At 57.9% G+C, this 23,354-nt stretch overlaps 9 protein-coding genes across 9 annotated transcripts; 7 read left to right on the top strand and 2 right to left on the bottom strand.

Moving 5' to 3' along the window:
- Nucleotides 1-78: 78 nt before the first annotated feature.
- Nucleotides 79-591, top strand: B0T15DRAFT_520675 (uncharacterized protein). The gene has a single exon (XM_062868518.1). It carries the CDS (start codon nt 129-131, stop codon nt 555-557), a length of 429 nt encoding a protein of 142 aa, XP_062726950.1. The 5' UTR covers nt 79-128; the 3' UTR covers nt 558-591.
- Nucleotides 592-2,542: 1,951 nt separating this feature from the next.
- On the top strand, nt 2,543-3,886 carry B0T15DRAFT_489795 (Cys/Met metabolism PLP-dependent enzyme-domain-containing protein; the record flags this gene model as incomplete). Its single annotated transcript, XM_062866627.1, has 2 exons — nt 2,543-2,749; nt 2,834-3,886. 2 exons carry the CDS (start codon nt 2,543-2,545, stop codon nt 3,884-3,886), a joined length of 1,260 nt encoding a protein of 419 aa, XP_062726949.1.
- Nucleotides 3,887-5,034: 1,148 nt separating this feature from the next.
- Nucleotides 5,035-6,390, top strand: B0T15DRAFT_388436 (uncharacterized protein; the record flags this gene model as incomplete). The annotated part of the gene is made up of 2 exons (XM_062864447.1): nt 5,035-5,370; nt 5,419-6,390. 2 exons carry the CDS (start codon nt 5,035-5,037, stop codon nt 6,388-6,390), a joined length of 1,308 nt encoding a protein of 435 aa, XP_062726948.1.
- A 300-nt stretch (nt 6,391-6,690) lies between these two features.
- B0T15DRAFT_64713 (uncharacterized protein) lies at nt 6,691-8,416 on the bottom strand. The gene is made up of 4 exons (XM_062871150.1): nt 7,796-8,416; nt 7,584-7,612; nt 7,369-7,509; nt 6,691-7,272 (listed from the first exon to the last, which is right to left on the bottom strand). Exons 1-4 carry the CDS (start codon nt 7,998-8,000, stop codon nt 6,826-6,828), a joined length of 822 nt encoding a protein of 273 aa, XP_062726947.1. The 5' UTR covers nt 8,001-8,416; the 3' UTR covers nt 6,691-6,825.
- A 706-nt stretch (nt 8,417-9,122) lies between these two features.
- B0T15DRAFT_489792 (oxygenase-like protein) lies at nt 9,123-11,185 on the bottom strand (the record flags this gene model as incomplete). The annotated part of the gene is made up of 2 exons (XM_062866626.1): nt 9,123-11,065; nt 11,122-11,185. The coding sequence occupies 2 exons, from the start codon at nt 11,183-11,185 to the stop codon at nt 9,123-9,125; spliced, it is 2,007 nt and encodes a 668-aa protein (XP_062726946.1).
- A 909-nt stretch (nt 11,186-12,094) lies between these two features.
- B0T15DRAFT_389335 (pyridoxal phosphate-dependent transferase) lies at nt 12,095-13,552 on the top strand (the record flags this gene model as incomplete). Its single annotated transcript, XM_062864481.1, has 5 exons — nt 12,095-12,210; nt 12,272-12,405; nt 12,458-12,888; nt 12,957-13,428; nt 13,497-13,552. The coding sequence occupies 5 exons, from the start codon at nt 12,095-12,097 to the stop codon at nt 13,550-13,552; spliced, it is 1,209 nt and encodes a 402-aa protein (XP_062726945.1).
- Nucleotides 13,553-14,811: 1,259 nt separating this feature from the next.
- On the top strand, nt 14,812-16,902 carry B0T15DRAFT_482266 (uncharacterized protein; the record flags this gene model as incomplete). The annotated part of the gene is made up of 4 exons (XM_062866088.1): nt 14,812-14,987; nt 15,607-16,043; nt 16,106-16,747; nt 16,796-16,902. The coding sequence occupies 4 exons, from the start codon at nt 14,812-14,814 to the stop codon at nt 16,900-16,902; spliced, it is 1,362 nt and encodes a 453-aa protein (XP_062726944.1).
- Nucleotides 16,903-17,169: 267 nt separating this feature from the next.
- B0T15DRAFT_520653 (Rad17 cell cycle checkpoint protein-domain-containing protein) lies at nt 17,170-20,533 on the top strand. Its single transcript, XM_062868517.1, has one exon. The coding sequence runs from the start codon at nt 17,342-17,344 to the stop codon at nt 20,234-20,236; it is 2,895 nt and encodes a 964-aa protein (XP_062726943.1). The 5' UTR covers nt 17,170-17,341; the 3' UTR covers nt 20,237-20,533.
- Nucleotides 20,534-21,359: 826 nt separating this feature from the next.
- Nucleotides 21,360-23,354, top strand: B0T15DRAFT_64554 (kinase-like domain-containing protein). The gene is made up of 3 exons (XM_062871149.1): nt 21,360-21,593; nt 21,670-22,286; nt 22,414-23,354. The coding sequence occupies exons 1-3, from the start codon at nt 21,495-21,497 to the stop codon at nt 23,015-23,017; spliced, it is 1,320 nt and encodes a 439-aa protein (XP_062726942.1). The 5' UTR covers nt 21,360-21,494; the 3' UTR covers nt 23,018-23,354.

The following is a 23,354-nucleotide window of genomic DNA, read 5'->3' as shown; positions in this document are numbered from 1 at the left end:
CCATCCTGGCCGCGCTCGCCGCGGGCGGCGCCCACGCCACCTTCTTCGTCATCGGCTCCCAGGTGCGCGGGAGGGAGGACGTGCTGCGCGAGATCGTCCGCGGCGGGCACGAGCTGGCGAACCACGGCATGCGCGACGAGCCGGCGCGCGGGCTGGGCACGGCCGAGCTGGAGCGCCAGCTGAGGGAGGTGCAGGGCTTGATTGAGCAGGCGTATCGAGCCGAGGGGCGGGAGCCGCCGCCGCCGGGGACGGCAGGGCGCGGGAGGCGGTATTATCGGCCCGGGTCCGGGTTCTTCAGCAGTCGCATCCGCGGGGTGGCGAGGCGGCTTGGGTACAGGGTGGTGCTCGGGAGCATCTACCCGCACGATGCGCAGATTGGGTGGGCGTGGGTGAATGCGAGGCATATCCTGAGTATGCTGAGTCCCGGCGGGATTATCATCTGTCATGATCGGAGGAGCTGGACGGAGCCCATGTTGAGGCGGGTGCTGCCGGAGATGAAGAAGAGAGGGTATCGAGCGGTGACGCTGTCGGAGTTGTTGGCGGAGGTTACTGGTTGAGGCCGGGGGGTTCTATGAATACGGAGAATTCGTTACGAAATGGATGTCAGAACACGTCGGCCTCGTTTGACCTCCGCCGGGCGCTGAGACCACTCACACCCCGCCCACGAGCGCCTTAGGGAGCAGATTCCCGATCTGCTGTGGTAGGTGGCTGCAGACAACGGTCTCGCCGCGCTGCAGGAGAATCCAGGGTCAACTGGAATCGCCATCTGGCTCAGCCGCTTAAGGCTCGCTTACCGCATGGCACATCGTGTCTAGTTCAGCACCGGGCAAATATGAAGCCTAAGCAGTCTATCCAGGGGGTTGCAGTCGGCCAACAGACAGGAAACGGGTAACGGAGGCAGCTCTCAAGCCGGGAGGGCATGGCGCCCAGCCGATCAAAACCAAGTCCGATCTGAGGGCAACGGAGGCGCCAGAAGTACAGTTCGATATAATAGAACGCCTCCGGTGCCTTCCGCCAACCCGCTTCTCCAGTCTATCCCATCGATACATAATATCTAATACACCACCATCCGCTTACGTCCCCTTGAAGCTTACGAGCTTGCCCAGTTACTTTACTCACCCAACAACCTCATTACTTCCCCAGCAACAACCCCCGTCTCCAGGAACATCACTACCTCCTCATATTTCGCCACACCACTAGCGCCACTGTTCATCACCCGCCATCCGCTCCCTTCTCCATCCCCCCAACCGCCATACGCCCCTCAACCCGGGATCCCTAATCACAAAACATCACCACCGGACTCAGCAACCCGAGCCTCGCCGCCCAATGCAGCGCCATGTTCCCCTCGGCATCCCGCAAAGCCGGTTGGGCGGCCGGCGCAGGCATCATACCCACCCGGGGACAGGAGATATTTCTACATTTCCGGACCATGCACGGCTATCCGTGGTCGGCACAGCCATGGAAGACCGTTCGGTGTCCCGCCCGCCGTGCAATGCAAGAACACGACGCCTCAGCCCTTGACGAAATCAACCGTGTGCTTCGAGGGGATGAAGCCGCTCGCGGAGCGAGAAAGGTTTAGATCGAATGGATGGGCCACTGAGCAGACTGGCCGGCCACATCTGCCAGAAGGACGACGACCGGCTGGGACAGCGCTGCTTGATTCTTTCAGAAGAAGGTTCCTGCAGGCGTCGAGCACGAATAGCACGCAGCAAGAAGCGTGCAAGTCAAAGAAGTCTCATCTATAAGGACCTGTGGTTTTGCCCAGCCTCTCCGCTTTCCGCCTTTCCCCTTGTCACTCACTGCACTGTTATGGATACCGTCCACTTGACCAGACCTTCCTTCTGAGTTTAGAACAGCGACCACCTACGTAATGGCAGCGATGTTGGCCGCAAGCTGCCCCCAAACCCGGGGAGGCCGAATTGTTCTTGTAACATGAACGGATCGGTTTGCTCTTCAGCTACGGCCCCTTTCGGCCCGGGGTCCTGCCGCTTACCTACACGGTGCGCAGACAAACTCGATCGGGCGCCACATCGTTTCGGATCGGCATTGTCCTCCTCTTGTCAAACTACATATGATCCGTATGTAGATTGTAGAACATGCATGATTTGTCCATTCCTTTCCGCAGAGGCGCAATAGAGACCGCTGAAGATTCGGACCTCGGGCATTCTTCCCAAAAACGCCCGGCCCGGTTCAAAACTAGTACTTCCCGGACAGGGCCGAGTGCAGAGAGGCGAGAAGCGAGCAACAAAGCGCAAGACCATTGGAGATTGGCGACATCTTCAGGGCTACGGCACCCGGGACATACGCACTCCGGCAGCGGACTTGAAGAGTCCACATTTAGTGCGCCCTTAGGAATGACGAGTCGATCACTGATGGAGCCCGCCCCGCGCCGATATTCAGGACCCCGCTACGTTATGTAACACACCTGGGTCGAGTTGCCGGCGAAAGGAAAATGGCAGCGAATTCCCCTTTTTCATCTGTCTGCTACCTCGAGGAGGCCCTGCCAGATTCTTCCCTGGGAACACTGAAAGACGCAGAAACCATGGCACCAACGAAGGAAAAGGCCGGCGCCGGGAGCGCGGATGAGCTTGCTGCCGTCTTCGGCAGGCAGCTGTCGATGGCGTCTCGCTCAGTCCATGCCGACGACCACAGGAACGACCACGCAGCCGTTGCACCGCCAATGCACGTCTCCACGACGTTCCGCTACGACGACAATCCCGACAAGCTCGTGGCCTGGTCCGACATTGACGTGAGGATGCTTCCAACTACCTAGTTAACCAGCCGGAACAACCTAGCAAAGCAATATCAGTATGGTAGCTAACGGACTTGGCAGCCCAGTGAGGCGCCGGACTTCTGGATTTACTCCCGCGAGAAGGCGCCGACCGCCGTCCGGTACGAAACCATCTTGAGCTCGCTTCTGGGAGCACCAGCCGTGTCGTACGCCTCCGGGCTGGCGGCTTTCCACGCCATGATCGTGTTCCTCAACCCGAAGCGGGTGGCCATCGGCGAGGGCTACCACGGCTGCCACGGGATCCTGAAGCTGATGAAGAAGCTCAACGGGCTGGAGCAGCTGGACCTCGAGAGCGACGCCGACCTGGCCAAGCTGCAGCCGGGAGACGTGCTGCACGTCGAGACGCCCCTGAACCCGACGGGCGAGGCGCGCGACCTGGCCTACTACCGCAAGAAGGCGGACGAGCGGGGCTGCTACCTGACCGTCGACGCCACGTTTGCGCCGCCGCCGCTGCAGGACCCGTTCCAGTTCGGCGCCGACATCGTCATGCACAGCGGCACCAAGTACTTTGGCGGCCACAGCGACATGCTCAGCGGCGTGCTGGCCGTCCGGCCGGACCGGGCGAGCGGCGGGGGGTGGCTGCAGGGGCTGCGGGAGGAGCGGCTGCACCTCGGCGGCGTCACGGGCAGCTTCGAAGCGTGGCTCGGCGTGCGCAGCCTGCGGACGCTGGAGCTGCGGGTGACGCGGCAGGCGGCCAACGCTCAGCATCTGGTGGACTGGCTGGCGGCGCAGAAGCGGGCGGGCGGAAACGTGGTCGCGGATCTGGTGTACAAGATCCAGCACGCGTCGCAGCAGCCCGAGGCGGCCGACCCGGACTCGTGGCTGCGCAAGCAGATGCCCAACGGCTACGGGCCCGTGTTCTCGCTGTGGCTGAAGACGGAGGAGCACGCGAAGCGGCTGCCCAGCAAGCTGTGCCTGTTTCACCACGCGACCAGCCTCGGTGGCGTCGAGAGTCTGGTCGAGTGGCGGGCCATGAGCGACACGGCTGTCGACAGGAGGCTGGTGCGGGTCAGCATCGGTGTTGAGGGCTGGGAGGACCTGAGAGACGATTTGCTTCGGGGCCTGCAGGCGCTGAGCGAAGAACTGAAGGACTGAAGCACTGAAGAACTGGATCGGGAAGGAGGTGCTCCCGTGGTGCCTTCCGCTTGAAGAGGGTGCGAGCAACACATTTCGGGTACTGTGCGAGAAAATCAGGTACCTAGGTCAGGTACCTTAACGGCAGACGATTCCGGCATGGCCAACCCGTACTGAGCGTTCGAGTTGGATGCAATCATCATCCTCAGGTCCACTTCAAGTTTGCGATGATACAAGCACCGTCCGAGAACCCGACTCGCCGCTCGCGATCAGTGTCGCCGCAGCTATGCTAACTTACGTCGTTCCGCCAGAGGAGTTTGCGTCTGCGTGCCTTGATTCTGCATTGTATTCTAGATTCTTCGGGTAGCGTACGAAGGAAAGTGCCACTTTAATAAGCTACTACTGTAGTACCTACCTAGATTATCATGCTTTATATGACTCTCTCCTCCCTAGTTCCGTTATTCCGTACGGATACACCATTAGGAATCAAAGATGCCCTTCTTAATAGCAGAGGCAAGGGGCAGAACCAAAGGAATGTAGCAGGGAGTCTAGCTTGGGACGCCCGGAGCAAGGAGATCTGGAGGGATCGTTCGGGTCGGGGGTTTTGAAACGCGGGAGGGCATTACTGTTCATGTCATCTGGATTACTCTTTTCGGCGCAGAAGCACAGCTATGACGCGAAGGTCCGTTTCATACCACCCTGGTTGCCAAGAACGCTGGCCGGGCCTTGCAGCGATTTCCAAATTGGGAAATTGTGATGACAAGATCGGGGCGGCCCGTATATGGGGATTTGTGACATCGAGTTAAGGCTCTTACCAGGATTGATTTGACTGGGTAACGAACATTAAACAACTTCGGTATGAGATTAAGTCCTACCTGGAGATCGCTGAGATTAGGCACCCTCCTGTTTTCATCTCATCTCTAGCAGACTGCGAAACTGGCCATGCTGGATGGGTCGGCAAGTTCGTTCCGATGGTAAGGAGGAGGAGTAGACGACTAGTATATAGTGTATATATTCCACCCAGGAAGTTCCTCTCATCAAGCTTGAGATCTTCTATACTCAGTCGCTGTCATCCATCTGAATCAGCAGCTAAGGTACATACATAAGGTACCTTGTCCTTCGTCCTCCTGCCCAGCGCTTCACGGTTCAACCTTTCTACCCCCATCGACATGTCTCTCCTTTCGGTGTCTTGCTTTCTGGCTATCTTGTTACCATGGATACCAGGTGGGGTAGGCAGTCCTTTCTTTCCGTCCCCGCAACACTCATCCCAGCAGGGCGTGGGAAGGGCGGTCTACCTCATCACCAACGATGAGAAGGCCAACGCGGTCATTGCCCTGCCCATTGGCGCCGACGGCAAGCTCTGTCCGGGCACCGCAACCCTGACCGGCGGAACCGGCTCCGTGGCCCTGGACAGCGACGAGCAGCCTGCCACACCCGACGCCCTGGTCAGCCAGTCCGCGCTGACCATTGCCGGCAACGTAAGTGAACCATCTTTGGCATCCCCTGTGGCCCTTTCCTGATTGCTTACATTCTTCTTTTTCTTCTTCCATCAGACCATCTTCGCCGTCAACACCGGGTCCAACACGCTGAGCATGCTGAGCATCTCCGCCGCGGACCCTACCAAGCTGTCCCTGGCGGGTAAACCAGTTCCCGTCCCCGGCGAATTCCCCACCACCGTCGCGGCATCGGCCAAACACCACATCGTCTGCGTCGGCACAACCGGCGCCAAAGCCGGCATCGCATGCAGCCGATTCACAACCTGCGGCGGCCTGAGCCCCATGGACGCGCTGCGCCCCTTCGATCTGGGCCAGACCACCCCCCCTGTCGGGCCGACCAACACGGTATCCCAAGTCTTCTTCTCCGCAGACGAGTCCATGCTCTTCGCCACCGTCAAGGGCGACCCAGCAAGCAACAACACAGGCTTCTTCTCGGCCTTCTCCGTCCAGCGCGCCAATGCCCCACGTCATCATCATTCTTCTTCTTCTTCGCGCGGTCCCATGTCGGCGGTCTCGCGCATCGAGCAGCGCAGCTTCCCCAACAACACGGCAGTGCTCTTCGGCTCGCAGCCCATCCCCGGAAGCCCAACGAACCACCACGTCTTCGCCACCGACGCCTCCTTCGGCGCCGCCATCCTGTCGGTCGACCCAGCCACGGGCCGCGCCTCGACGATCGCGACGGGCGAGATCGCGGGCCAGAAAGCGACGTGCTGGGCAACGATCTCCCCCGCGACCGGCACCGCGTTCGTGACCGATGTGGCGGTCAACCGGCTCGTCGAGATGGACGTGCGCGATGCGCGCGTGCTGTCGCAGCTCGACCTGTCCGCCGCGGGCAGTCCTGATCCGGGGCTGATTGATTTGCGCGCGGCGGGGGGGTTCATCTACGCGCTGTCGCCGGGGAACGGGACGACCGAGGCTGCTGTGAGCGTCGTCTCCGTGGGCGGTGGGTCGGCGAAGATGGTGCAGCGTTTCGGGTTGGGAAGTATGGGGGTCGGGAGGAATGCGATGGGCATGGCTGTCTTGATTTGATGGATGGGGAGTGTGATCCTGGCAGTTAGCAGTGGGCGCAGGCATCCCCAATAAGTGAAGCAGAGATGACCGCCAACAAGGGCCCACCAACACCGTCTGCCTCATCATGGAACGAGTTGATGCTGCCAATGTCTGTATCCCAACCATTGCTCCTGTATCATTCATTAGTCGTACCTATTAGGTGTAATACTTCTCCCTCTCGCGAAGGCTCGACCCAAGCCTGATCCAGCTATCGTCATGTCATCCATTCCCTGTGTGTTCTTTCAGCGGCCATCCATGGACCGCACGGCAAACCCTGCGCGATTGAAGGTGCCGCAGCCACACCCAGACGCCCTTTCGAAAATTGTAACCCCCCCAACTGACAAAAATACTATCCCAGAACTGTGATATACCGCCTAGAGCGATGCAACCCACGCAACGACGCGCTGCATGGCCCTAGACCTCTTGCGCCTGCAACCCCGCCACCGAGGTCTCTATCCTCTTTGTCCTGTCCGACCCAGCAACAGGCATGATACCTAGCTCGGCCCCTTGCCCAGCACTCTGCTCCCTCTTTCGCCCGGGCAAGGGCAAGAACCTCGACATGGCGGTACCCCCAGTTTCCTCCGCAGTACTGGGGCTGTCCGAATTGAACTTGGTAAAGAAAAATCCTCTCTTCTTCGGTTGCTGGTCGGACTTCTCCGACAAGGATTGCTTCGTGTCGTCGTCCAACCCGACTTCCTCAAACTTCTCGTCCATCCTCTCATCCTCCTCCGGCCGCCTGCTGAGCGACGATCTCGGGAAGCGCGCCGACTGCGGCGTCGGGAAAGGGAAGCGGTTGGAGTCGAGGCTCTGCCGCGCAGGAAGGGGGTCTGTCATGACGACGGGGCTCCTGGCGCAGATGTCCTAGCGAAGTTCCCATCAGCTCTTGTCTCTCTCCTTTCCCCCTTCATTCTTCCCTCACTACAGATAGGAGAGAGAGGAGGGATTTGAAAAGCGTACAAATGACCGCCTGTACGAGTCGAACGACTCGCGCGAGATGGGGAAGTGCTCGATCTCGCCGCTGCCGACGCTGCTCTTATCGCTGGAGGTGCGCGACATGTACCGCCGGGGCCATGGCACTTCCCTTTCGATCGGGGACGGCTAGAAAGCGTTGCGCATTTGCTGTTAGATTGATCCATCCTTTTCTGGATTTGCACGGCGCCATTGCCTCATACCGGTAGGTAAACCCCGCTGTCATTCACAACTACAAAGAACCCCCAATGCCCCGAAGGTTAGCCCCTGACTCCAATGTGTGATCGCGATACGGCAGTTTCGCAGGCCATTGGCCGAAGGGTGGTGGCGTCGTGGCTTTTTGCCTACTTTCCGCGGGAAGCGGCGAGGTCCCGAGGGGCCGAACTCATTTCATCGAAGGAGGCCGGGAGCATACCACTTAGCTTGTATTCCCCATTATCCTGGCTCTTCCTGCTGCGAATGCTGAACGCCAACGACGATGCCTTGGACCCGACCGTGTCCACCCTCTGGAATCCGGGGTGCCCTGCCCCGGGGTTACCGGCGGCGGAGCCAGGCCGCTGATTCTCGTCGTGAATGGCGGGGCCCGTTCGGCGCGCAAAGGGGTTGCGGATAGTAGGCATTGTATGAAGGTAAGGACTCGACAAAAACTCTAATAAACCGGAATGGATGGTTTTAAGCCGAGCAAATGAGATGATGCGAGGCGAGGTAAAAGGGCCGGCATCCCAGGGACGGCAATGGTGGGATCAGTATGGTTTATGTATGTATAACGGGAAAGGCTGGGCCCGAGAACCGAAGCGCTAAGTGTTGGGACGCAAATCGGCGGCAGGACAGACCAGAAACACAATTCCTTCAAATGCGCCGCGGATCTTCTGATTGAGCGGGCTGCTGTGCTCTCTCCAGCACCTAAGGCACGGAAATTCCGGTGAAAGGCGGTAGTGTATCTGTACGCTGGTTGGTGCAGCTGTTGCCAAGTGCGCTCATCAACCTGGAAATCGCAGCCCAGGCGGCGCCGACCGCCGAACAGGTGGTGGGGTTCGCCGTCAGGACGGCACGAACCCCGGCACCCTAATTCCAACCCCACTGAGGTGGTTAGCCTGTGCCATTAGGTGCTACGGGGATGAACAGAAACGATGACTCTCCAACAAGCTCGCCCCTCGGAATTGCAAATCCCGCAGTCCCAGGGCGCGAGAGGCTAGCTATGGTTGAGCAAGGTACGGATTACCTTAGGTACGACCAGCCCAGGAACAGATGTATTTGTACTAAAATGTGGAGAATGCCACGTTGTGGTGCAGCAAAGTAAGGTACCTGTCTTTGCCCGCCTCCCCTGGCCCCATGAACTGCCACATGTATGATGTGAGCTGATCAAGGCGAGATCAAGGAGTTTGGACCACCAACGCAGCCAACCTTGATTGATGTTACTCAACGGGCCACTGACCCGAAGGTTGTGCCACTAATGATGGGGGCCATGGGGCTCAGACAGGTTCCTGTCGCATTCCTCGGTTGCTGCAAGGCAAATCTAGAGAGGTGCCACGCTGGGCAGAATTGGGACATACTCTGTCGAGAGTGGCCTACTCTGCCGGTTCAAGCATACCTTATGCTTGCCCTACGTGCTCACTGTGTCTGAAAACCTATCCAAAACAGCAAGTTATCAATGATGGTTGACAAGGGACAGCAGCTGGATAGGCTGACATCTCCATCGCCGGAATGCAACCCAAAGTATCGCATCATCGCGCAGCCAGCAGCTAGTCAGAATCGCTCTCTGCACTGCTCGAAAACCCATTGAACTCCTCCTCGGACTCATCCAACGCTCCAACTCCAGATGCCTCGCCGTTGTCTTGGTCATCGTCTGGTTCCTCGTCCTGCTCCTCAATCTCAAAGGTGCCGCTAATATCCCACCGATCGCCTTTGGCACTGGCGCTCACGTACTTGACGAAACGCAGTGTCCCGCTGTCGCGGAGCACAATGGTCATCTTGTTCCAAGCTGCCGCCTGGAAGAAGAGGATGTTGTCGTCATCAGCGCTGCTCTTGTAGATGGCCGCGTCCTCATTCTCATCGTCGTCGCCCGCCATGTACACCTCGTGGCCGCCCACCTCTTCCTCATCTGCCTTGGAGGCAACATCTTTGTCGATGGCCTTGCCTTTCCCCTTGGATTTGCTCTCATCCGCTTTACCTTTGCCCCTGCCGTTGGTAGCGCCCTTCTTGTCCTTCTTACCGCTGCGACCCTCTTCGGCGTCAGATGACGCTTCGGAGCTGGCGTCGTCGTCGTCATCCTCCTCATCGACGTCGCTCCAACCTTCCGTGGGGGTAAGGCCAATGTTGACCTCTAGCCTCGGCTTGCCATCGTGCCCAGTCGCAAGCGTGTAATCCTTGCCACGACGGAACCGCCGGGCCAACAGGTCGTGGCTCTCTACGGTGGAGCGCGTCGCCATCTGGAGCCAGAGACGGAATTGCCTGGACGGCAATAGAACTTCCAGCAGCTCTTTGAGCGGCGAAGGTTCCAGTCTTTCCTGGCCGGGCTGGAGGTAGAGATACCGGTGCTTATGCGGTGGACGGGCGACCTTCCACGCACCTTTTTCAATCTCATCGCTATCTTCCGGCAGTGCCTTGGCTTCTTCGGATTCCACATACCGGCGGAGCTTCTCGGCGAACTTGGGATGTAGTATGGATGGCAAAGTGATGCTGAACTCCTCTTCAAAGTGATCAGCGATGCCATCGATCGTGTCCGGTGTCAGGTATGTCGGAGAGATGTATTTCAACAAGAACTCAAGATCGGCCTCGTCCAGTGGAACATCATCACCGTCCTCCGTTTTCTCGCTCTCCACCCGGACGGGTTTGGCCTGTGGCCGATCATGTTGGTCGGGGTTGCCCTGCAGCTGCATGAGACCGCTCTTCTGGGCGGCCTTCTCCTCGGCTCCCTCGACATATCCATCCTCCCCAACCTGGGGAATATGGAACCAACCGCTGATAGCCATGCGGATACGCCCGCCATTTTTCTCCAGTTCTTCCTTGGAAGCAGCATGGTAGACCTCCTCAACGTCGTGGAAGGATTCTCCCGGCTGAACGGCAAAGAACGAGAGCTGGTTCCATGCGGGCGGAATGACCTTGACAACGTCTGGCAGCGGAGTCTTAGCCACTTCACCGTCTTTGCCTTCGCGGTCCACGACGGGGAAAAGGCGCAGGGCTCCACCCCATTCTGGTTGCCATGGTGTATCCGGGTCGGTCAAGTACAGGATGTAGCTAACCTTGCGAGACCCGATCACATCGTCGTGGCACAGGAGATAGCAGCCAGGGGTATAGACGTTGATGGCCATATCGGTCTTGCGCCCACTCAGGGGCCCACAGCCGGTTATGTGGGAGACGTAATCGCGGAACGTCTGGGAGTAGAGGGCATCGCGCAACGCAAGAAGCGACGGCAACTTTGCCAACGCCTCATCGTCTAGACCGTCGAGGTTCGCGAGGTCGCCGCTCTGGTGAATCTTGTAGATGTCGGTCTCCTTGGGTGTGAAGTGGACGTTGGCCTTGATCTCGGAGCGGACCTTGCGAAGCAGTGCATCGTCCACCAGGCTGGAAATGACGCTGTGCTTGTACGGTGTCGACGAAGCATATTGCGAGGTGTACTTGTCGAGGACAGCCTTGTCAAACAGCCCTTTCCGGAACCGAGCTTTGGCCTCCTCTTCACTGATCGCTAGATAATCCGGGTCAGCTACAGTGCGACTGTTCGGGTTGAGAAGGCGTATGTACTGGACTTGGATCGCTTTTTAACCGGCTTCGCGCGGCCAGCAGGGCCGTCCGCCTTTCTCTTCATCGTACAAATTCAATTGGCCTTGGTCACATACAAGATCTGGTGCTGTGGGAGGGCATAGAGCAGGGAAAGAAGCCCTCGAGAAATGGGCTGATATGAAGGCCAAACTACTGCGGTGTCGTACGGCAGAAACCCGTTTGTGGGCCGCGAAGTAACTTTTCGCCCCACCGCATTTGATCCCATCACCTTATCGGACCCTTTTTCCTGACCGGATGGCTGTCTCTTCGCCATGCATATTACTGCAGTGTTACATGACGCCCGAAGCGCCTGCCCATCTGCACCCGTCAGTCGTTGTCGTTGTGTCCAGTGCTGACGGCGCCAATCCTGCGCTGGTCTAGTCGCTGCTTTGCGTTCCTCGACTCAACGACCATGACATAGGCTCCCGTTGGCTCGCGCCTGGCGCTATCCGTCCCGTTTATGCCGGGTGAAAGCATTCTTGTTGGATGATTCCAACCCTTTGGCGTACTCCAATAATAATAAGGCTGTGAACCAGCAAAGAGGCGCCGCGGCAGCAGCGTGTCCGGCAGATCGTTCTGGCTGAGGTTGCTCGGTTGTTGGCTACGCACTCACACTCTGGGAGATGCACTCGATTGACGAGTGCTGGGTCCTTTAGAACAATCAGGGGCGGCTACCCGTCGTGAATCGCTTCAAGCCGCCAGGACCTGAGTTAGCAGTTAGATCTCAGAGGGATTCGTTCTCAACTCAACCCACCGAACTAACGCCGGTCCGAATGAGATCCTATGCCCGGCATAGGACCCACTTCTCCGGTAGCTCCGGTCTCTTCGGTTCGGCGATTTGTGATACCGTCCCTCTTTACCCGCTATTACAAGACCCAATGCGGTACCTAGGTGGTCATTGACTGTCTTAATGCTCGCATACTCTCGTTTGATTCAGTGACATTACTCCTCAGAGATGGCCACCGCCTTGGATTTGGATGAAGTGAGGGGAAGTTTCCCCGCCTTGGCCGGGAAGCAGGTCTATCTCGACAATGCTGGTGGAAGCCAGACCTTGGGGACAGTGGCTGAGCGGTATTGAGTACTCCCGTCATATGCTATTATGTTGCAACAACTAAGCTAACGACCATCCCAGCATCCAGGACTACCTTTTGAACACCAACGTCCAGCTCGGAGCCACATACGCCGCAGCTAAACAGTCCACGAGCCGCTATGACGAGGGCTATGCTGCGGCAGCGACATACATTGGCGCCTCAAGTGACGAGATTGGTTTGTGTTGTTCTTGAGACTCTAAGTGGGTAATCTTACCAAGGCCTCACAGTACTCGGCTCATCCACCACCCAACTGTTTCGGAACGTTTCATACGCCTTGCGCTTCCAAGCAGGCGACGAGCTGATTGTCTCGGCAGTCGATCACGAGGCCAACATCGCACCATGGGTCGACCTTGCGGAGCGTCAGAAGCTCGTGCTCAAGTGGTGGAAGCCCAACGCGGACGCCCCTGACGCCGGTACCAACCCCAAGTTGCTCGCATCAGATCTCGTGGGACTTCTGACGGAGAAGACACGGCTGGTGTCTTTCACCCACGCAAGCAATATCCTTGGCACCATCCACGACGTCAAGGCCATTACCTCTATCGTCCACAGCCGGAACCCAAAAACCATGGTATGCGTTGATGGCGTCGCCTACGCCCCGCACCGCAAGATCGACGTCAAAGACCTGGGCGTAGACTTCTACTCCTACTCTTGGTACAAGGTAACGACCCACCTTATATCTCAGCTTCCCCAATCCCTCCCCCCCTTTATCTGACCCCTGACTCTCAGGTTTACGGGCCGCACATCTCCATCCTCTACGCCAGCCCGCTCGCGCTCTCCAACCTCGCGTCGCTCGGCCACTTCTTCAATCCGCACGCCACCCTCCAAGACAAGCTCGGTCTCGCAGGCGCCAGCTACGAGCTCGTGCACGCCATTCCCGCCGTGGCCGAGTATCTGGACGGCAAGTGGGAGGGTATCGTCGCGCACGAGGGCCAGCTGCAGCGGACGCTGCTCGCCTGGCTGAATGCGCGCGCCGATGTCACGGTCTGGGGCGAACGGAGCGCGGACGTCGCTGTTCGAGTGCCCACTGTGAGTTTCACTCTCAATGGCTGGGACTCGAAGCGGTTCGTGGAGGCAGTGGAGGCCGAGAGCGATTTTGGGTTCCGTTGGGGCTCGTTCTATTCCGTTAGGTTGGTCAAGGACGTGTTGGGGTTGCCGGCCGAGGGTGTCATCAGGGTCAGCATGGTACATTACAACACCGGTGAGTTTGAGCTTCCTGTCCTGCCCCGAGGATGGACGCGCGCGGGGAGCTGACATGGTGCTGGGCAGTGGAAGAAGTAAAGAGGCTTATCGCAGCGATGGAAAAGGTGCTAGCACCCAAGTAGGAGGAAATCGTGAAGGCTGGGTGCGTCGAGTGGTTGGACTGAGGATAGTTCCTGGACGAGGAACCCCATAGAGTGCGTTTGCGTGCGTGATGCATCGTGCTGTCCCCTGCCTGTGCTTGCTGAGGGTGTATAAACTTGAGTAACAGCGCCAATCCTTCAGCCCCCGCCATTTGGCCAAGTCTCTGTGGGGGAAACCCAGTCTAATTAAGATTGAACACACTCAGTAGCTATTGTATGCAGAGCCGGTGTCCATTGGGAGCTCTAGGTGTACCAGTTTCCGCATCAACGTACGATCGGACCCCAGGGTAGATGTGGCCTAGCGGGCTTGAGACTGGTGTCCACGCTTCGGATCCTGCTGACTGATAGGTCACCAGTTCAATGACCATCAGAGTCCAGGGCCGAATTCTTGTTAGTGTGATGTTCTTGGAACTGAGAAGGGAATGACATTGCGTAAGGTAACCTCCTTTTCTCCTTCCACTTGTCTCTTCTTTGTCACGTGTCGCCAATTGTAGGTCTCTTCATTATATAACTAGGTAGTCTATTAGACACCTTCATAGGGACTTAACCAACTAGGCAACTCTACCTCGGGTCTTCTGATCTATAACCTCCCATTCCGCTTGTCTACCGCCTCCCTCAGACGCGCAATCACCTCTGATGGGTCCTTGGCCCCAAACACAGCACTCCCCGCAACAATCACATTCGCCCCGGCATCGGCCGCTTGATCGATCGTGCCCGGGCCCAGTCCGCCGTCCACCTCAATATTCAAGTCCGGGTACCGCGTCCGCAGCTCCTGCACCTTTGGCAGCTCTGACGCCATGAACTTTTGCCCGCCGAACCCGGGCTCGACAGTCATCACAAGGACCATCTAACCACCAAAAGGGGCCATCATCAGTGTCCACTCAGGAAGTGGCAAGGGGGGGCGTAGGGTAGGGAAGGGAACGGGAATCCCTTACATCCGGCCTTTCGGCCTTGTCGTGGCTGTCCAGCACGTCAAACAGCACATCCACCTTCGTGGCCGGCTTGATCGCGATGCCCGCCAGCATGCCTTGCTCATGGATGTAGCGGATCAGCTCGCGCGGGGAAGTCTTAAGATCGGATTTTGCTTCGGGGCTCTCGGCAGCGGTCGAGTTGATGGCGGCCTCGTAGTGGAAGCAATACAGGTCGCAGCCGGCCGACTTGAATTCTTTGACCCATTTCTTGGGCTGGCGTCCGAGGCGGTAAAAGGTTAGCGTATAGATGGTGGTGGGTGAAGTGTTGGGATGACGGTGAAAAGGGGCCAAAGCTACCTCGGCAATCATCATGTGGCAGTCAAAGGTGCCCCTGCCGTGACTCTCTGTCGGTCGCTCAACGTGCTTCCGGATCTTGGCGACGACAGGCGGCCCGAAGGTGAGGTTTGGGACGAAGTGGCCGTCCCTGGCGGCGGCGAGGAAGCTGTGTGAGCGACTTGGCGCACTGGAGAGCGGGTGACGCTGCTTGCTTGCTGCTGTTGACCTACATGATGTCGACATGGAGCCAGTCCGCGCCCTGCTCCATGGTCCTGCGGCATTCTGCCCCAGATCGGCAAAGTCCGCCGAGAGGATCGAGGGTGCAATAATCGACTTGGGCGCCATTCTGCTCGGTGGGATGTGGTACCAAGCTTCTTACTGTAGGAAGGTCGTGGATTCTATAATAAGCCTCAGCGACAAGGTTGAATTCCCCCGCGAGTTCGGACTTCAAGCTGTTTGGCGGGGGCGGGGCACCATGACGAATGACACAGCGGATGCATCCTGCTATTGATACGCCGGGGTGAGTGTAGAGATAACCACATGGATATGGCGAATTGGCCCACCTTGACATCACTCAACTGATTGGCGCCAACTCCCCAACAAACTGTCATAAGCTCGAGATACGCTGTGCATTCTGAACAGCTTCCGCGGTCCCTTAACCTGCGTCTGATGCGTTTCTGTACGGTGGGTGAAATGTGAAGGGCGATAAGAAACAACACCCTTTCACTAGTGAAGAATGGCGTCTCTCCTTTCATACGTGCCACTGGTCAACCGGTTGGTCACTCCCAGGGACGAGCCGAAGTCGATCGACCTTGAACCCGTCGAGGTACACAATGTCGAGGCGAATCCGGACAAAAGACCGCGTACACTCAAACACCTCCTGAGAGCAAACCATGTCAACCACTCCATCATCTATCACAATCTGCAGTTCGACAACCATATGCCCCATATCCTCTGCTCGGCCTACCATCTTGGCGCCGAGTCCCACCAGCTATATCACATCTACGATGAGGAGGCTAAGGAGCTTGAGCCATGGAAGGAATCACCATCAGAGGTCGCTCAAGACGACTGGCGGGAATTTCTCGGTGACAAGAGGTACCAGCGGGCCTATGTAGATTTCTTCGAGGATGCATTGGCCATGAAGTATGCGTACAACTGGAAGAGAGTGATCGAAGAATACCTGCTCAAGGGAGAAGAGCCGCTTGTCAACGGTCTCATTGGTGGCCGTACGCTACACACTCACCGCCATCTTAGATCTCAAGAGACCAACTTACTAACGTCCTCACAGTCGGCCACCCCCTGATCCACTTAGGCTATGCCTACGAATTTGACAGCCGCGAGGTAGCTATAGAAGCCCTCGCTCTCGCGGCAACACAGTACAACTTCCTCCACCAATACATCGACGACCCCTCCTATACCCGCAAACCCTCCTTTTCCTCCACCTCACCGCTAGAGCTCATCAACAAGCTCGCCTCGGACGACCGCTTCGATGGCCTCTTCAAGGAGCCCGGGTTCGCCAATATCGAGCCTCTCTTCCAGAAACACGAGTCCCTTATACTCGAGTACTGGAACGCTTGGGACTTGCAGTCGTCCGATGACCCCGTCAGGCTGTTCAGGGAATCCCAAGAGGCCGCTGTGGCACTGCTCGTGGCCACCGTCCGTCCAGGGACGCATGCCTACAACTTTTTCATCGTGCATGTCTTGACGACTAGCCACGCTGTGAGGATCCTGCTGCCTCTCTTGCCCGCCAAGTTCCATGTCAGTCTGGTCAGACAGTGGTGGCTGCTCGCCCTGGCGGTGTACATCGCCGAGCTGAGACCCAAGACCGATCCGGATTATGTGCCGGCGGATTTGAAGGGGAAAGGGTGGAAGCATGTTGAGTATCAGGCGCTGAATTCAGAATGGGCGACAGATGCGCACTATGTCAAGGGTGGGTAGTTCCAGATCCCTTACGTTGCATTTAACTGACGATATGCAGCCATTCGGGCGATGAAGGAGGCGGCGAGGACTTGGGGGGATGTTCATGACAGGTATTTAGCGGCTGCGGTCAGGTTCGTGGATGACTTTGAGGGCTGGGTGTTCTGAGGGTGTTTTGAGGAGCTCACCTGAGTGGATATCTACGTAACACAGAATGTGATTCCAAAGGCAGAAGACTGAAATCATCTTGGGAGTTCGTATTGCGTGCTCTGTGCCTTATTTGTCCAAACTAACCCAGAATTCCGAGTTAACTTGTTAACTCGGTCCAACTTCAAGTTGTCGCCGAACTGCAGGGTTGGGGTTAAGCTAGCCCTCAGCACCTGTTTCCCCTGACGCGAGGCTTCGGCCTGGCAGCTTTCAGCTCCCCACCTGTCTGCCTGCAGCCACTCATTGGCCTGGCCTTCACAACACATCCATGATCCGACTCTCGGAACAACACTGCAGACTCTAGAAAAGGGGGGCCATTGAAGCAAAAGAGACAGAGCTACAGCCGTAATCTTGTCTCATGACAAATGACACATAACCGTCCAGACGGAAATCGCCCGCAATGGCGCCGCCCGCAAAGCGACGCAAGCGCGCTATCGCCGACGATGATTCCGACGACGACGAGCAGCTACAGAAGAACACCTTGAAGCGCTTCCTGTTCTCATCCCCGGACAAGACCAGGTCCCCCGAGAAACCCCCAATCCGCCAGCCAAACGACAGTGGAACTACGGAGCCGGCTGTCGTCGACTCGCCGAGCCCGCTTCGCAAGCGGACTGCTCGTGCCTTAGCAGCAGCGTCCAGACCCCCGGCGGCTCGAAGCCCGAGTACCAGCCCTATCAAAGCCCGAACAAGAGCAGGGACACAAAGGAGGCGGAGAGCAGAAGAGGAGAAGGAAAAGGAGAAGAGCAGGTCCGGCGACCTGCTGACCTTGTTTTCGAAACAGGCACAACGCAGCCAGTCCTCCTTCTCGTCCACCAATGGAGGGTCGTTCAACGCGAATGGCCACGGGAAGGACCCTGCGCATCTGAGCAGCGGCAAGCTCGACGACATCATCAGCGACCCAATCTCGGAGAACAATGGCGAAGAGGACGATGACGATGTGCCGCTTTTCCTATCGTCATCGGCTGCTGCATCGAGCTTGGTTGGGAGAGCGCAGGCGGCGCATAAGCGGTTTGCGGGATCTGGCTCTACATCACGGTCCGGGAGCGGGAATGCGGTTGAAGGGACACAGCGAAGCGGCACGCAAGCAGTTGGCTCTGGTGGCGGGCAGAGATTCTTGCGACAGCCGCGTCCAGCCGCTATTAGCAAGGCAAGATCGACCCAAGATGACGACGACGACGCTCGCCCCTGGTCGGAGCGGTTCACGCCCGTATCTCTTGAGGAGCTGGCGGTACACAAGCGCAAAGTCCAGGACGTGAGACGATGGCTGGACGAGGTGTTTGCCGGGCGCATGCGGCAGCGATTGCTAGTATTGAAGGGCCCGGCCGGTTCGGGGAAGACGACCACCTTGCGGTTACTAGCGAGGGATATGCGGTGCGAGGTGCTTGAGTGGAGGAACCCGGCAAACTCATTTGGGGTCGCAGGGAGCGGTTACCAGTCGGCAGCAGCGCAGTTTGAGGAATTCCTCGGCAGGGGAGGGAAGTTCGGGCAGCTGGACGTTGACTCTGAGGAGGCGATGCCACCGCCACCTCCTCTTGCAACCGCTACTAGTGTAGCTGCACGTGCGGAGCGGAGGCTAATATTGGTGGAAGAGTTCCCGAACACGTTTATGAGGTCATCTACCGGGTTGATGGGCTTCAGGAATGCGATCATACAGTTCCTTGCGGCGAACACGCCAGCCCTCGCAGGCTTCGGAACTAGCTATATCACAGATCCCATCACGCCGATAATCATGGTCATCTCGGAGACCTTGCTCACTACCACATCTGCGTCGGCGGACAGCTTCACCGCCCATCGCTTGCTCGGACCGGAAATCTTGCGGCACCCTGGAACCGGGGTGATTGAATTCAACCCTATCGCACCAACCTTCCTGACAAAAGCGCTGGAATTGGTGGTGCGGAAAGAGGCTCGCAAATCAGGGAGGCGGCGAACCCCTGGCCCTCTTGTTCTCCAACGATTAGCGGAGATTGGCGATATCCGGAGCGCCGTCTCGTCCCTCGAATTTCTGTGTGTCAAGAGCGATGACGAGGCTGATTGGGGTTCCAAGATCCAGTTCACAAAAGCGAAACGAGGGTCGAAGGACGCCCCTGCGTTGACCAAGGGCGAGCAGGAGAGCCTGGAGCTGGTGTCAAGGCGGGAAGCAACGCTGGGGATATTCCACGCCGTCGGCAAAGTTGTTTACAACAAAAGGGGCGATTACCCCTCCGGGTCTGCTGAAGCGGCAGCGGAGATTTTACCTGATTACATGGCGCATCTCTCTCGCCCGAAGCGTTCGGAAGTCTCCGTCGACACGCTCATCGACGAGATAGGCACTGATACCCACACTTTCATCTCCGCCCTCCACGAGAATTATGCCCTATCCTGCGAGCAGAGCAGTCCGCTCGACCCCAACTCCTCGCTAGACTACATCAACGGATGCCTCGACTACCTCTCGGAGAGCGACCTTCTTTATCCCTCCTGGGACATCTTCTTCGGCGGCAAGGGGTTTGGCGGGGGCTACGTGGGTAAAGACTCAGGCAGCCACATCCTGCGGCAGGATGAGATGGCGTTCCAGGTGGCCGTGCGGGGGCTCCTGTTTTCGCTACCGTCGCCAGTGAAACGGCAGACGCATCCGACAGGGCGTGGCGGCGACACTTACAAAATGTTCTACCCGACCTACCTGAAATTGTGGCGGAGCAAAGAGGAGTTGGAGGGGTTGGTTGACATGTGGGCCACTGCATTGCTGAAGGGAGAGGATTGCGGTCTTGGACCGCCGGCACAATCACAGGGGTTTGCCAAGAACGGACCATCTGCGTTTCGCAAGCCGGTGGCGGTGGGTAATAATGTGTTTGCTGATAGCCAGATTTCACCGCCAGCGCGTCAGGCGGTCAATTCCAGGGCACATACACCTACGGCTGCTGCCCCGCCGCTCCTCTCGCTTGGCGATGCTGCACGCCAGGAGCTGCTTCTCGAGCGGCTGCCGTACATGGCTCACATCGCTCGTCAGCGACGATGTTCGTTTGGACCGATGCGGGTCAAGGATCTCGAGCGGATTGTGTCTTTCCAAGGCATCAACTCGGTGGGAGCAGACGAGGAGGAGGGAGAGGAGGGAGCAGACGAAGAAAGCGGCAACGCCCTGGCCGCGGCTGAATCATGGGCCACAGATAAACCTATCGAGGAGGGTACACCGCGGAAAAGGAGAGGCCTGGGCGCAATCCTGAACGGCCGGACGGGAAAGGGAAAAAGCGAAGGGGAGGAGCTATCGAGCCTGCCAATGCAGAGCCTTGTGATTAGTGACGATGATATCGAGGACGACTAGAGGTGTTTCATAGATGGCAGAGAGAAAGCTCAGGAAACGCGCGGCAATGGTGTGGCGTTGTTGTATTATGTATTATATAGGATGAGCATCTCGGGTTTGGGAGCGCATGCTTGAGTCTTGGCTTTGTATCAATGGATGGGCGGTATAGATTTGCAGAACATATCATGATGGGTAGGTTCCCGCAAAGTAGAAAATGCTTCTTGATAATAAGGTCCGTTGACACCTCTGTCACTTCATGAAACCGAAGGGTCTTGAGGTTGAAACGGAACCGCTGAATGTGCGGAACGGGTCCTCGCCAGCTCCTTCTGTCTGACGACTCAGACTGGACTTGACGTGATTGTGAACCCTGATGGCCGCTGATAAGACATTGATAAGCGCTGGCCAATTAGGTCGTGCGCAAGGTCCCACCTGGTTTGCCCTTTATAAAGACGGGCACACTGTTCTACCAGTCGGAGTAGGCCCGCTCAGACCGAACTCATTTCCTGCCTTTTACCGGATGTGACCGTGAGTTGGCCTAAAATACTCCATTACCCAATCTTTGGAACAAACCCTCTGGTTCGACCCAGACTCGATTCATTTTTTGCACTTGTATTTATTTTTCCGTTTCTTGATGCAAGGAGAGACAGCATATCCTTCTACAGCATGCTCAATGATGATTACCTTAACTAAGTTCTATTTCTTCCGCGATCTTAATAGACGTCAGCAAGCCAGGGTATCTGAACAACGCTGCTGCTCTCAGCGTTTCTCCAGCCACAACTCTTTATTAAGACAAGATGATTGTCCAACCCAAGTGCTGCAATTGCTGTTTGATTCTCCGCAGATGAACCACATCGCAACGTCTAGCAGGTTGGCTCAGGTTGGCTCATTCATGCGGGGTCGGGACCCGAACCCGGACGCAGCTTCGGCCCAGATGCAGGGAACCTCGGCTCGGGAAGCCCCGTTTTCAGCTTGGCCGCCCTACCTCGGCCCCGGATTTGTGAATGCATGAGCCGCGCACTGGCTGCACCGAGAGATGTGTCTTGGGGATCGTCATTTGGCGTCAAGACGACCTGTTTTATTGGTTGTTGGGTGTGGAACAGGCTAAGGCAAGTAGCGGTGGGCGGGGGTTCTAAGAATCCCATTCCCGGCAAGGGACGGGACAACAAACAACCACCTCCTAACCTTCCTCGAGACATCATCAGTCCTTTGAGATAATCGTTACGCCGCACCTCGCTTCAACACCACCGGACTGACGAGTCCGCCTGAAACCGTGGACATCATGGCGGGACGTGTACGCCAGCCCATTGATGCTGGGAGGCTCGAGAAATGGATCCAGAAGCACGTGCCCCAGATTGAGGTGCCGCTGGACATCAAGCAGGTATTGTACCTAGTAACTATCACGCCTACGTCTCATTGCTGCTCCGGGATCACTCACACTACTCGGCGTTGTCTAGTTTGGCTTCGGCCAGTCCAATCCAACCTACCAATTGACTGCGGCCGATGGCAAGCGCTACGTGCTGCGCAAGAAGCCGCCAGGACAGCTGGTGTCCAAGACGGCCCACAAGGTCGAGCGCGAGTACCGCATCATCCACGCGCTCGCCAAGACCGACGTGCCCGTGCCCAGGGCCTACTGCCTGTGTGAGGACGAGTCCGTGATCGGGACGCCCTTCTACATCATGGAGTTCCTTGACGGGCGCATCTTCGAGGACCCCGTCATCCCGAGCGTGCTGCCGGACCACCGCCGCGCCATCTGGGCCGACGCCGTGCGCACCCTCGCCAAGCTGCATCGCATCGACCCGCGGTCCATCGGCCTCGAGAACTTTGGCAAGCCCACGGGCTTCTACACCCGCCAGGTCGCCACGTGGCGCGCCGTGTGCGACGCCCAGGCCGCTGTCCGCGATGTCGACACCCGCGAGGCCGTCGGGCCCCTGCCTTACTTTAGCGAGCTGATGGAGTTCTTCGCCGACGAGAGCCAACAGCCTGCCGACCGCGGCACGCTGATCCACGGCGACTTCAAGATCGACAACCTGGTCTTCCATAGGACCGAGCCTCGCGTGATCGGTGTCTTGGAGTAAGCGAACCCCCGCTTCGTTTGGTCCTCTTGAGTTATCCGCCCCCCCAAGCTCCATGTCTTCGATTCCCAACTCACCCACAGCTTCACTTCACTAACAGTGTTAATTAATTCCCGAAAAATAAAGCTGGGAGATGTCCACAATAGGCCACCCACTCGCCGACATCTCCAATCTTATCACCCCTTATTTCACAGCCCGCCTCGACCCGCGCCGCTCCGTCAACGTGCACCCGGGCTTCCTCCCGCGCGCCACGCGCGGCCTGCCGGCCGTGGACGAGATCATCACACTCTACTTCTCCGTCGTCGAGGCGCCACCGCCGCCGCCGCCGCGGCGGTCGTCCAGTTTCAGTTCCGGCGCAAGTGCCTCCTCGTCCTCCTCCTCCTCTGCCGAATCCTCCCTCGAACTCACGCTGAGCAACAGCACCAAGATCAAAAGGGAGACGGCCCCATCGCGGCGCGACAGGAACCGGGAGCTGCAGTGGGCGCAGGCCTTCAACATCTTCCGGCTGGCCGCCATCTGCCAGGGGATTGCGGCGCGACAGGCCGGGCGGCAGGCGAGCAGCGAGCAGGCGAGGCGATACGGCGATGCGCGGGGCCCGCTGGCCGAGTTCGCCTGGGAGCTCGTGCAGAGCGCGAGGTCGTCGGGCGGCGGGCCGTCGGGTAGCGGAGGTGGTAGCGGAGGTGGTAGCGGGCAGGGAAGGGCTAACAGGGGGGCAGGGTCAAGATTGTGAGAGGCTTGACTTTGAGTTGTTGACGGTTGCCATGTATGTATTTTCTGGGGAGTGGAATTGTGCAGTCGTTGCATTGCATTAGATGGCCGATGTGGCAACCTTCAGCATCGGGAGGGTCATGGACATGTGGGAACTTGACGCGTTATATGTGTGTTCTAGACACGGCGCTTCGAAGTGAGGGTTCGACCGGCTTCACAGTCGACTGTGCATAGTAGTAGTTCAGTTGTAGTGCGTATGTAAGGTATTTGTACTTGTACATAGACAATCTCTGGCTATATCACTCTGCTTGAGCGAACACGGTATGCTTGCACACTATGGCCACCGGCCCCGCCGAGCG

Source organism: Chaetomium strumarium, assembly GCF_033439665.1.
Source record: "Chaetomium strumarium strain CBS 333.67 chromosome Unknown B0T15scaffold_1, whole genome shotgun sequence".
Taxonomy (NCBI): Eukaryota; Fungi; Ascomycota; class Sordariomycetes; order Sordariales; family Chaetomiaceae; genus Chaetomium; species Chaetomium strumarium.
Note: the sequence above shows the minus strand (reverse complement) of the source record. Positions and strands in the feature narration are given on the sequence as shown.